This window comes from Hippopotamus amphibius, chromosome 12 (genome assembly GCF_030028045.1).
Source record: "Hippopotamus amphibius kiboko isolate mHipAmp2 chromosome 12, mHipAmp2.hap2, whole genome shotgun sequence".
Lineage (NCBI taxonomy): Eukaryota > Metazoa > Chordata > Mammalia > Artiodactyla > Hippopotamidae > Hippopotamus > Hippopotamus amphibius.
The window spans coordinates 88511869-88525155 of NC_080197.1; the positions used below are offsets into that span (position 1 = coordinate 88511869).

Genomic DNA, 13287 nt, shown 5'->3' on the forward strand with positions numbered 1-13287 from the left:
ACTACAATATCAAAATAAAATAATAAACTAAGTTAATTCTAAGAATTTGAAAATTTTCACGATGTTGGAATTTACCATCTGAATTATTCAGGTCATCATTTCAGTTCTTCTACACACTAGTGTAGGCTTTATCAGAAGGTACATCTGGTCTCTAAACCCCTAACCTGAGAAAGTTGCCAAAACTCTTGGTTAAGGACCCAAATCTAAAAACTTTCATCTTATGCCAAAGGGTATAGAATTCCTTAGTAAGTCAGGCAGCAGCCTATGTTAGTAATTTCAGACACATTACAATTGAGTGACAAAGCCAGAGCCTCTAACTGGTGTTAACTTCCCATGAGTGAAAAGAAGCAAATCCCCCAAAATACATGTATTTATTTAAATTCAGAGACAGGCAAAACTAAATTACATAAAGAAAACCAAGGGAATGATTAAAAATTGAGTAGTGTCAGTTTTGAGAAGTGGCAAAGAGGTTGTAAAATGAGTACTTTCTTAAGATGGAGACTACTGAGTACATATGCATTCATTTCATAATCACTCTAACTTGTACAGATGTGTTTGTATATTTTTTGTGTGATTTTTTAATAAAGATAAATGATAAAAGGAATAAAATAGATTGCAAAGGTTTTAATGGTAAAAAAGCAAAGGACATAATGAAACTAGGATAAAATTGAAAAACTTATGAATTGTCACTTTGCGAGTCTCCCTCTCTGGTATATTTGCTGTCTTTTTTGTCACCTGTCTTATAGGAAGAAACTTCAGGCCTGCTAAGGGGATGATGTTTCTGGGAAACTAATACTGAGAATTTCCGCATAAATTTAACCTCTCAATGATAAGCACTCAGGTATATGGTGGATTGTTACCAGTTACTTATACCTCTTGGGAAGACCAATATGCAGGCAAGGTCTCTTCAAATTTCTGGAGGCCAAATGGGCATAAAAACCCTTGAGAGAACGGCAAGAAGAGCCTCTCTAAGGCCTAGTTAGGATCCTTTCACTGATCAAGCAGTATAGTAAGCAGTGGGGTAACATTGTGGGCATCGAAGTTCAAGGGCATTGCCCTATCCAATGAGGAAAACAGTACCTCTTGGTTTGTAGGGGTGTCTTCATACAGTTAAGATACCATGTCTTTTACTCATACTAAAGGGAAATTGACTGAGTCTGTTGGAATCTTTCTCTCAATCACTGTCATCCTGTGCATCTGTGCACTGACTATAAAACTAGTCTTCATCCCAGGGTGCAGTTCCTTGCACTCCCCTTCAACCACTTTCCCCCATAAGAAGCTTGACCTTGGAGGGTTAGCTGGTGCTTCACCTTAGGTCAGAGAAACTAAATAAGGCCTTGAATATCTTGTTGCCTGTGGAGGGTGAAAATGCGTTTAGAGTTTCCTAGAGAATCAGTTGAAACGAGAACACAGTTATGGGTTATAAATGGCTAGATGAGGATGAAAAGTCTTTACAACAGACAATTGGAACAAAGTGAATTTATGAAAGAAGCTTGAGAAACGTGCAAGTTAATATTAAATAAATCCAATAATTTTTCCTTAGTTTTTGCCCTTTTTCACTTTATAGTGATTTAGACAATTGTAAAATATAGATTAAACAAATCAGAAGCAATGTGAGAATGGATTTATGTCTCATAGGTAACAATGAATTATGTGAGAGTGATGCAAATCCTTAAAACCAGCAAACCACCAGCCCCTACACGGTGACTGGTTGTTTGACAGCTGAGAGATGAAGATGGTTTCAGGACTCATTTGTGATCAGATCAAACCCGATTACTTGTCTAAGGCATATCACCTATACTATGAGATCAGCTAATTGGAGGACATATAAATCGGAATGACGACTATGTGAGAAATAAAGTATCTAGAGCCACAGAGTCTTCTTGAAGCCTCTCACACTGGAGATCTGGCCACCACTCTGCATACAGGAGTTCTTGGAAATTTTATCTGAGTCTGAGCTCTGTCTCAGTACATTTATTGTCTCCTTGCAAAATTTTTAGCTTTTTATGCCTTGTCTTCTATGGCTACCAAGTTGGACTTCTCTTATTTTTCAGTCTTCTACCCTTATCCATTACTTTTCTCTCTTATAGATCCAGGAAGCCACATTCTTATCAAATGTGTGGCTTTTAGCATATTCCCCAGAGTCAATAAAAATAATGGTAGATTCATGAAGTTAATGATTTTACTAAGGCAAATGTTTCAGAATGAGAAAAGTGAATCACTTTGTTTATAACAAAACTTCATAGATTAAGGTCATTACTTAATAATTTGCTTTTCCTTTAAAAGAAAATAAAGTGAACTATCCTTCCTATGATAACTTGATGTCATTCTCTCATGTACTTCTAATGTAGGTTGTAGCCTCTGACAATGTTAAGTAGTCAGGAGTACTCCTTACTCCTGTAAACTCACCTAATGTTCTTTTCTATGCAGATTTATTCCAATTCTTCACTATCCTCTGTTTTCATTTCAGCACCTGATATGTTGCAAATACTTTTCCAAAGTTCTTTTCAGAGCCACCTTCACCTCCTTCTTTTTCAGGCTGTAGATGAGGGGATTCAGCATGGGAATGACTACAGTATATTGCACAGAGAAGATCAGCTCCAAGGGGGAACTTGAATTTGGCATGAGATGGCGGAGCAAACCTGAGCCGAAGTAAAGTGTCACTGCAGTGAGGTGGGAAGAGCAAGTGGAGAAGGCCTTGCTTCTGCCTGAGGTAGAGCGGATGCTCAGGATGGTGGCAATAATGTGGGCGTAGGATAAGAAGACCAAAAGGAAGGTTCCCAGCCCATGCAGAAGAGTGGAACAGAGCAAGGCAATGAGGTTTCTGGAGATATCAGAGCAGGACAGCGAGAGGAGAGAGAGCATTTCACAGCTGTAGTGAGGGATGATTTTGGTCTCACAGAAGATCATGTTCACAGCTAGGGAGATATTGATGAGTGCATCCAGAAAGCCCAGGCCCCACGAGCCCCACACTAGCTTCATGTACAGCTGTTTACTCATGATCTGCCCATAGAGCAGTGGGTGACAGATGGCGGCATAGCGGTCATAGGCCATCACTGAGAGGAGGCACGCCCCAGTCCCTGCAGCAGCAAACACAAAGAAGACCTGAGCCAGGCAGCCCTCTACTGATATCGTTTTCCTTCGAGACAGGAGGTTCTCCAGCATCTTGGGCACAGTGACTGAAGAGAAGCAGATATCAACAAAAGAAAGGTGATTCAGGAAGAAGTACATGGGTGTGTGGAGGTGGGAATCAGCCTTGATCACCAGCATAATCATGAAGTTTCCCATCATGGTCAAAATGTATATCCCCAGGAACAGCACAAAGAGCAGAGCCTGAATGTGAGGGTTGGTAGACAGTCCGAGGAGGATGAACTCTGTGACAGTGCTGTGGTTCCTCAAGTCCATTTACAAAGGCCTTTCCCTAGAAATAATGTAAAAAGGCATGGGAACCAAAGGTCTGTTTACCTCAAGGAATTTTTCCATTGCATTAATTCTCTTTTCATATCACTGTTATTCAGTAAATATTTTTGCTCTCTATTATAACCTGAGTTTGTCAGTCACTTCAAACAAAAAGATACTCAAGATATGATGTCCATTGAATATTATGGATATGAAGACTAAATATATAACTGTAATCAATGCAATGGGAGCTCAAATTGAGATTTAGCGAGAGCAATTAATGACACTACACTGAGTGAATCTGACAACATTTTTAAGAAAGCGTATGATTGCTCTTGGAAAATGTTTCTGACATATTTAGTTTGCATGAACATTTAGTTTGTGTTTAAATGCTTAGGAATGAGAAAAAGCAAGTCATGTTTGGTTAAACATAATTAGTTCCAGGATGCTGATGCCTAGGGAAAAAGTGGGCATCAGAGATACTGGCTAAAAATGTAACTCCTGCATCAAACTAGGTTCAGACTTCAGCTCTACCTCAAGCTACATGACTTTGTACAAGATATATAAAACTCTTTGATTGGATTTCCTTATAAAATGCAGATTAATAACAGTACCAAGCAAGTTTCTAGGATTGAATAGGTTATATATAAAGTTCTTAAAAAGCACCTACTCCTAACTATCCGTTATTATTATTTGAGATTGTAAGTCTAGGCAAAAGTCACCTAAATTCTCACATATGGTGAAGCTCTATTAAAGACCAAGTTGTTGCTGTTAATACTGCTGTTGTACTTACTTTATATGACTATTCTAAAAGAGGTGTAAGAAATCATATTGAAATCACTACCAGTAGCTGCCCTCCTTTGCTCATGACCACAGTTGTAAGGTAAATTTTAGAATTATTTTGGAGTAGAGCAATTTGCAATTACTGTGGGTACTTTCACTCAGAAAGGAGGGAATGTAATTGCCGCTATAAGTACAGCTGCAAGTCTACAGAGATGACAAGGGGGAAAAGGTGCGTGGGACTCAGTGTAGATCCCTGGACCCACCTGGAGGAGCATTACTAGGATGGATGTATTCCCAAGTCAGGTTACAATCTCTAGGAAAGTCAGCAAGAGGAATGCTTGAAAGGTTTCACGCTGGGGAGTACCTGAAGCAGCAGCCAGGATAGAAGACTTTGCCCAGTACAACACTTTCTGGACCTCCCTCCCAAGACCGTATAGTGAACAGATTTGGGAATTCATCCTGTAGGACTGTGAGAGTTTGACTCAGAGCTCTTAAATTTTGTTGGAAATACCCACTGCTGCTATTCTCTGCCCCTCAGGAGGAAATCTCCACCCACTGACATTTTCTGCTTATGTTCAGAGGCTTTTTGTTTTGTTTTGTTCCAGAGGCATGTTTAAAACAGGAATAGAACATTCAATCTTATTCCTCTTTTGTACAGACATTTAAATGAACTTTTGACTTTCATCCTGAGACACTGTCCTCAGTTTCCATATTCCAAATTTTTCCTTCATGGCCAGATTCTGTTCATGTCTCTCAACTCTGTTTCTCATAAATCTTCAGATCTGGATTACAACAATGCTCCGTTTGTTTGAATGCTGAATATTTACCAGTGATTTCCAGCTTTGTCATCATACTCTGAAGGCTGACCTTGGTTTACCATGGGACTCATTCTGGTGGCTCGATCAGTTTCCTGGTCCTGCCCATTCCCAGCAAGTCCAAAGCTCAGACAAAGGGAAGTTCTGATTCTTACTTATTAACTCCTTAGCCATAAACCCACCTCAGAATCCTTCCCACACCCCCAAAACAGATTACCTATACATCCTGTCCAATAAGGGAATCTGCTCTCCAGTTTGGCTGCAGGACTTTTCTTTAGACTCATCTACTATGAAGAAAGATGATTCATCTACTAAGAAAGTGGCTTCTAAGTCTTGTATCATGGGAGAATTTATAAAATCCTATTGATGATGAAATGCCTTACTAAATTCTACACTAATAAATTTATATAGCCAGAGGGCAGTTTCTTTCTTTAAAAAGATCCCAAATACACCTTAGCTTTCCTTTTTCCAATATCACATCTCAGCCATGCACAGTATTATTTGGGTTTAACCAGTTCACAGAACAGCTATGTTTAGGCAGCTGGTTGGTTTGATTCCTTGTCTTTGGCAGCCCAGGGGGCAGTGAGAGCAACAGCTTTTAGATTATTGACACATAGCCACAACCTAAAGTTGGACTTAGTTTTCAAGAACAGTTTTCAACATTGAATTTTGTAAGGACCAGTGGGGACCTCTTAGGTGTGGCCTTTGGAACATCTAGGTGATGCAATGACCTATAAATATTAATTCTAAACTCTCCTGAGTCTAGTGGGAGTTAGAAGTAGAAAGAGTGGCCAAAGGGGTATTTGCCTGGCTCCCCAAGCAGGAAAGGAATAGTTTACAATTGATACTCCACGGGTTGTGTCTTCTCTCCAGCGAAATCACCTCCAGTTAAACTTGCTGTGTAAAAGTGATTTGTTAATGAAATAAGTAAAAAGACAAAAGAAGTTAATAAGCACAGTCATTTGCTTAAGCTGTGTGTTGTAATTTTATTTACTCTGATAGATCCAATTAGATTCCTAAGCTGGGCTATGTTACAATTTGTGTGGCTCCATACTTGGGAGCATTTAGGGAAATGCTTTTTAATAATTTATTATAGTGTTAAGTAGGAATAGATTCATATAAACCAAAATTTCTATTTGTTTGTTACAGTGAATAATAAGATTTTCATTGAAACTAGACTTTTATGACCTAATAGTTATTCCCTACTGTCACTTGCCAATTAAACTAGTAAGCAAAAGAAATATAATTTATAAATGTTTGGGATAATCAAATGTACTTTTTTAGACACTTGATATTTTTGTTAATCTATATAGAATTTTAAAGATTTTATTTTTATTTTGTCTTTATAACATTTGTTCTTATATGTATCTAAGAATATTCATGTATATTTAATGTGTATATTTAATGATTCCATGAAAGTATATTTCCCCATAGATGAAAACTGTATGTGTACATCCTTTATTATGTACACATGCGTGTGTGCTATGTGTGAAGAATGTATATTCACATTTTAAGATGACTTTTTGAATTACAAACCATGTGAATGATATTTATTATACTTACTTTTGGAGGTTATTTCCTAAAATCACAGAGTAATAATAAGTTGAGCTTGAATAAAATTAAAATCAGGAACTCTAGTCATTGAAGCAACAGTAGGAGGTTGAAAGGCAAATCACAGCTTGGGAGAAGATATAGTACACATATGTGACATTGAGATATATATGAAATATAAAAAAGATCTTCTATAAATAAACAATAAAATATGTAATAGCCAATTTAAAATAGGAAAGCATTAAGCTGTCCTTTCACAAAAGATAATTTCAAAATGACCAAAAAGCTAGTTTATATGTGCTTAACATTACTAAGGAGATGCAATTTAAACCACAATGAGATACTATTTTACACATACCAGAATCTGTTGTTTGCCCATTTAAAATTATTATTTAAACTGTACATACATATTTTATACTCATTTATAATTGAATTATTTAACATAATGGCAAAAAGAAATAAATTACTATTTTAACAATAAAAAGATAAAATATGTAAAAAATTATATTTAAATGAGAAACATCATCATGAAGTGGCCACTTAAAAAGAGCCCTACTCAAGAATCTGTCCTGCCTCTGTTGTCATCTACCTAGTAGGAACAGCCTTCAGATATGATAGAGAGCATGGTGTACCTCAGTATCAATACTCAGACATGACCATAAATTCACCCTTCCTGTAAATAAGCAGTCAGGTACATGCTGGGGTTATTACCAGTTATTTGCCCTTAATGGAGCAGATGACAAGTAACCAGATTCTCTAAGCATCTGAAAACCAAATGGGCTCCTCAAACTGGTCAGGAAGTAAGGTCAAGAGTCTGGGAACACTGAGACCCAGGGAATAAGTAGCCCATGCATTGTGGGGAGATTTGCTGAATCTTGGGATCTGTAGGGCTGCCTTTATGCTCTTATACTATTCTACCCTCTTCTTTTTCTCTTGTAGGGTATATGCCTGAGTCTTTAGTATCTTTCTCTCAATCACTATCATCCAAGTGATATCAGAATGCTGACTCTAACCAGCATTCATCAGAGTGATAAAAACAGGTCACCTTACGACCCAGATCTTCTTTCACTGTAAGGAATCCTGGGTCCTGGAGTTATAGCTTACGCCCTAATGTAAGTCCAGGAAAGCAATAGAAATAGTCTATTATTTTTGAAAGGTACATTATGTTGTTCATGAAGGGTTACAATGCTTATTGAGTTTTTTAAAAAATTTCTTCTGTTTGATTTTTGACAGCAATTAAGAAGAGGCTTCACTTGGGGGAGGTCAATGACAAGGAAGGTAAGGAAAACTGTGGTCAGACCAATTGTAATGAGGTGAGTTTGTTAAAGAGCTTGAGAAATTGACTACTATATATTGAGATAGATAAGGCAGACAATGAAGAACGTATTTCCAGAAGAATAAGTACAATTAGTAAGCACACAGAATGTTTTATTATCACTAATAACTGAAGAAATACAAATTCATAAAAATTCATATTGTTTCTTGCTTTTCAAACTAGTACAATATCTTTTTTAAAGTTTTGATTATTTATTATTTATTTATTTATTTATTTATTTATTTTTGGCTGCATTGGGTCTTTGTTGCTGCATGCGGGCTTTCTCTAGCTGTGGTAAGCGGGGGCTACTCTTTGCTGCAGTGTACGTATTTCTCATTGCGGTGGCTTCTCTTGTTGTGGAACATGGGCTCTAGGTGCATGGGCTTCAGTAGTTGCAGCACACAGGCTTAGTTGCTCAGATGCATGTGGGATCTTCCCAGCCCAGGTATCAAATCCGTGTCCCCTGCATTGGCAGGCAGATTCTTAACCACTGCGCCACCAGGGAAGCCCCGGTACAATATTTTTTTTTGAAGACAGCGGTATATAATGCAGGGGAGAAAGATGTTTGCATCATTTCTGGCATTAGAGTAAACTGGTCAACCCTTTTGGAAAGCAATCTGTCAATTTGCAACAAGAGACTTCAAGTTCAGGAGAGATTCTAAATGAGGAAATGCTCTGTACAAAGAAATTTAATGCAATGTTATTTGTAAGGATGAAAATCTAACTCAAACTGTGTTCTAAACAATGTAAGGAAGTGAATTCTGAAAGTGTAACAGTAAAAATGCTTAATGATATTCTCAGGAAATGGCTCAGTAAACTTTGGAGAGGATGCTTAATAGAATTTTAAAATAACTAAAACTATGCTTACTATGTCTTTGAATTAATATGGAAAACTTCTTATAACATTAAGGAGATAAAGCTGGATACACACTTGTACAAATTATATGATTGTTACCATACATAAAGTATAGAATATTATATGGGAAATTGATTTGGACTTTTCCAGTTTATGCTGGAATTGAAAATAGGGCTCACAAAGAAAAAGATGTTAAGTATTCTATATTCTAAAAAAAGTTGCCAGCAATTGTGGTCAGATACCTTTCCCTTGGACTTATTAATAGGTGTCAGAACAGATCTGCCAGTGTTAACCATATCAAACCTGTTTGCAATGTGTCTAAGAAATCTGGAGGGGAGAGAGTCTGGGAGTCTACAATGTCTTCATTATGTGGAAAAGAGTGGTTTTTGATTTGGCCACAAAATTATTCCCCATAATATCCTTTCTGTGTCGGAATCAGAGAGATGACTGAAAGTAGGGTAGTATGAAAGCTCATTCCTCTATTTGTAGGCTTTTATAATTTAAATTAATATTTTTAAAGTTGGAAAATGAAGAACCTTATTAGTCATTTAGAATCAAGTGATTATTACATTTTAAATACAGTGAAAATGAAATGAAATAAAGTTCCAATAATTTGATGTATACATTCTAAGTCCATTGGTCACAGAGTAACCCTTACTATAAGGAAATGAATGTATGGTAGGTGCTATGATTGATAAGCTTCTGTAACAAAAAGTATTACCAAAAGTGAGTAGAAACAGCTATAGGTTACAAAGTATTTAGAAAAAAACACAGTTAGTATACCATACATCAATGTCTGCTTATTGATAAGTAATTTTAGTACTATCTAGAAGAAAATGAACCTGGAAAATCAGTAATTTAAAAATCTTTGAAGTTAATCAAATACCAGGAAAAAATAAATGCTAAGATATTAGAAGGCATAATATGTTTCTATGCAAAATTTGTGATATTACTGAATAAATGTATCATGACAGAATTTATTAGAGAAAATGAATTTAATAAGCTTCTTTTTGAGTAGACTGTTATTGTAAAATGGATAGCTAGTGAGAGGCTGGAACAGTTCTGCAAAGTGCAGAGAACGGAAATGGATGAAAAGTGGCCACTAAGAAGTAGAGTGAGTACACAATGCGTAGGCAGATGCCATCGACTTGTTCACTTTTAAAATTATGCCCAGAACCCATACTGTTTTCTCATATTTTAAAAAGCTGTAATGACTCAGGAGGAGAATGACTGCCCTTCAGCTGCAGATCCAGGCAGGCACTTTTGGTCCAGTAACCATCTTGACCCAAACTGTAGCTTAGGGCAGCCAGCAGTTCTGTATTGTACCAGCAAGTCTAGCTTTCATTATTCCATCTTCCCAGAGTGTTCCCCTATTCAGGGATGTGTTCCCAGGTAAAGCCTGGTAAAACTAACTAGTAGGACTCCCTGAGAACTGGAATTATGCTTTGAGCCACTGCTGGCAAAAAACAGAAGGGTTTGGGGAAGGTTTATATGGACCTCTGTCCCAAAATACAAACTCAACTTTCTTCAGAATCTTTCGCTATTTTACTTATATCCAAGGGCCACTCAGTTGAAGTTTATTATTCTCCTTCCCATGATCCCCAAGCCTATGACTCTTTACCCAAAGATCTATATATTTTCTTAATAGCAAAGTTATAGTTTTCAGTGCCTTTCTCTAACTTCAATAAAAAAGCAATGATTCAATATACAAATATTTTATCTAATAAGAAGACCAAAGTGAATATTTGAGGAGTACTGGGAACAATGAACCAACACTTTCATGACCACATTTTCTGGACTGAGATAGTCATTTAGCCCATTGTTTTCCCTCTATTTGCACTACCCTAACATCTCTTTACTATGTCTGTGCTCATTTCTTATGCATGGCTAATTTATCTTGTAACATCTGACATTGTGTAGAGCAGGAAGTTTTTCTTCATGTGAACTCTCATGTCTGGCTAGTATAATTTTATTCTGATTCTCCATTTTCCTCTGGCTTTAGTTTTTCACCTGGAACATGGCAAATACTTTCCCAGTGTTCTTCGCACAGCTGCCTTCACCTCCTTGTTCTTCAGGCTGTAGATGAGAGGATTCAGCATGGGAGTGACCACACCATACTGCACAGAGAAAATTAACTCCAGAGGCGATCCTGAAGTTGGCATGAGGTAGCGGAGAAACCCTGAGCCAAAGAAGAAGGTCACTGCAGTGAGGTGGGAGGAGCAGGTGGAGAAGGCCTTGCTTCTGCCTGCGGTGGAGCTGATGCTCAGGATGGTGGAGACAATGTGGGCATAGGAGAAGACTATTGGGAGGAGGGTCCCAAACCCATGCGTCAGGCTGGAACAAAGCAGGACTGTGAAGTTGGTGGAAACATCAGAGCAGGACAGAGAGAAGAGAGAGGGCACCTCACAGCTATAGTGGCTAATGGTATGATTCTCACAGAAGTCCAGGTTGGCAGCTAGAAGGGTGTTTAGAAATGCATTCAAAGAACCCAAACCCCATGAGCCCCACAGAAGCTGCACACACAGCTGTTTCCTCATCATCTGTTGATAGAGTAGAGGGTGGCAGATGGCAGCATAGCGGTCATAGGCCATCGCTGAGAGCAGAAAGCACTCTGTTCCAGCAGTAATAAGCACAAAGAAGCCTTGAGCCAGGCAGCCCTTTACTGAGATGGTTTTTGTCTCAGAGAGGAGGTCCTTTAGCATCTTGGGCACAGTGACTGAAGATAAACAAAGATCCAGGAAAGAGAGATGACTCAGGAAGAAGTACATGGGCGTGTGGAGGTGAGAATCAGCCCTGATCACCAGCAGCATCATCAGGTTCCCCATTAGTGTCAGGAAGTAAATCTCTAGGAACAACACAAAGAGCACAGCCTGAATGTGGGGGTCAGAAGACAGGCCAAGGAGGAGAAATTCAGTGATGGTGCTGTGGTTCCCCAAGGTCATTTGCAATGTTGTTTCCTAGAAGTAATGTAAAAAGGTGTGACAGCAAAATTATGATATCCCCCAATGATTTTCTCATTACACCGATTCTCCTTTTATATCACTATTATTCAGTAAACATTTTTGTTCCCTATTATGGTCAGGAGGTAAATCTCTAGGAACAACACGAAGAGCACAGCCTGGATGTGGGGGTCAATACAGAGCCCAAGGAGGAGAAATTCAGTGATGGTGCTGTGGTTCCCCAAAGCCATTGACAAAGGCTGTTTCCTAAAAGTCATATGAAAAATCATGGCAGTGAAGTTTCCTTTAACCTCCAGTTTTCACATTGCATTGATTCTCATTTATCATACCATTAATCAGCAAATAAATATTTATCTTCTACAGGAGGCCACATTTTATGTCAGTCACTTTAAATATAATGAGGAACTAAGCATGGTCTTGCTCATTTTAAAGGTTGCACTTCAGTGAGACACATACATGAATACAGGTAATTAGAAACCATTATGATTAGTGCAATGGGAAGTCTAGAGTTGATTTTTGGAAGAGCCAGTAATATTGAGGTCTTTGAGAAAAACTTAAAGAAAGAGTAAGCTTTCTCTAGAGAGACATGCAGATTGAGAGAACAGTGCAATTAATGGTAAAGATAGGAAATGGGATAGTTCTTTACAGCTGGACCCTAGAGTATGAATGAGCAGCGTAGAGTAGTCACTTACAGGTAAGCATCAGACTAAGTTCAAATCTCAGCTCCACCACTAATTACCTGTGAGACCTTGTACGAATGACTTAACCGTTCTATATCTCAGTTTTCTGGCTCATAAAATGCGGTAATAATTGTACCCATCTCATAGGGTTTTTGTAAGAATAAAATACATAATACATAAAGTATTTAGAAAAATGCCTACATAAAACTCACTTAGTATGATTATTATTTTCATTATTATTATTACTTTAGGCCACAAATGTAGCCAGAAGTCAGATAATAAATAAATCCTCTTACAGGCTGACGCACTATCAGGAATTAAAGTTTTTGCTGTGACAGTTACTGCACTTGTTTTGTAAAGGAGGTATAAGAAAATGATGTAGAGATCAACAAGGTAGCTGAAGATTGGCATTTTGAAATCACTCTGGAGTGGTTCCTTTCCAAAGTTAAACTGTTTTGTAATCACTGTGGGCAGTTTCACTCAGAAAGGGAGGCATGTGATTGTTCTTGAAAGGAAGAGCAGCTGTAAATGAGACAGGAAGTATTAGGGACTCTCCATGTATCTTTGGTACTTACCCTAACATTACTTTCTGCTCAGTTGGGCAGAAAACTCCAGACAAAGAAGGAAGCAAAGAACAGGAATGGAAATTACACCAGTGCCCTGAGGAGCAGCCGGGATAGAAGACCCTCTCTAGAACAATGCTCTGGACAATTCCCTGAGACAGGGTAGAGCAGAAAGAATGTAAAAGAGGATCTGGAGCTCACCCTCTCAATCCTGTGACAGCTGGTGCTTGACAGGGCCCCTATCTTCCATTGAAATCATCAGTTGCTGTTTACTCCGCTCCAAAGGAAGTAAACCTCACCTTTCTTCTCCATTCTAGAAAGCCTGCTTAAAACATTCAGTCCTGTATGTACCTCAGTTGTGTACC

The 13287-nt window shown here is 38.1% G+C and overlaps 2 protein-coding genes across 2 annotated transcripts; both read right to left on the bottom strand.

Annotated features, from left to right (window-relative positions):
• Positions 1-2466: 2466 nt before the first annotated feature.
• On the bottom strand, positions 2467-3405 carry LOC130833549 (olfactory receptor 8S1-like). Its single transcript, XM_057703292.1, has one exon. It carries the CDS (start codon positions 3403-3405, stop codon positions 2467-2469), a length of 939 nt encoding a protein of 312 aa, XP_057559275.1.
• Positions 3406-10725: 7320 nt separating this feature from the next.
• LOC130833532 (olfactory receptor 8S1-like) lies at positions 10726-11661 on the bottom strand. The gene has a single exon (XM_057703259.1). It carries the CDS (start codon positions 11659-11661, stop codon positions 10726-10728), a length of 936 nt encoding a protein of 311 aa, XP_057559242.1.
• Positions 11662-13287: the final 1626 nt, after the last annotated feature.

Bases quoted from the DNA above. Each gene is read 5' to 3' on its own strand.
- LOC130833549 (XM_057703292.1), bottom strand. From the start codon at position 3,405: ATGGACTTGAGGAACCACAGCACTGTCACAGAGTTCATCCTCCTCGGA.
- LOC130833532 (XM_057703259.1), bottom strand. From the start codon at position 11,661: ATGACCTTGGGGAACCACAGCACCATCACTGAATTTCTCCTCCTTGGC.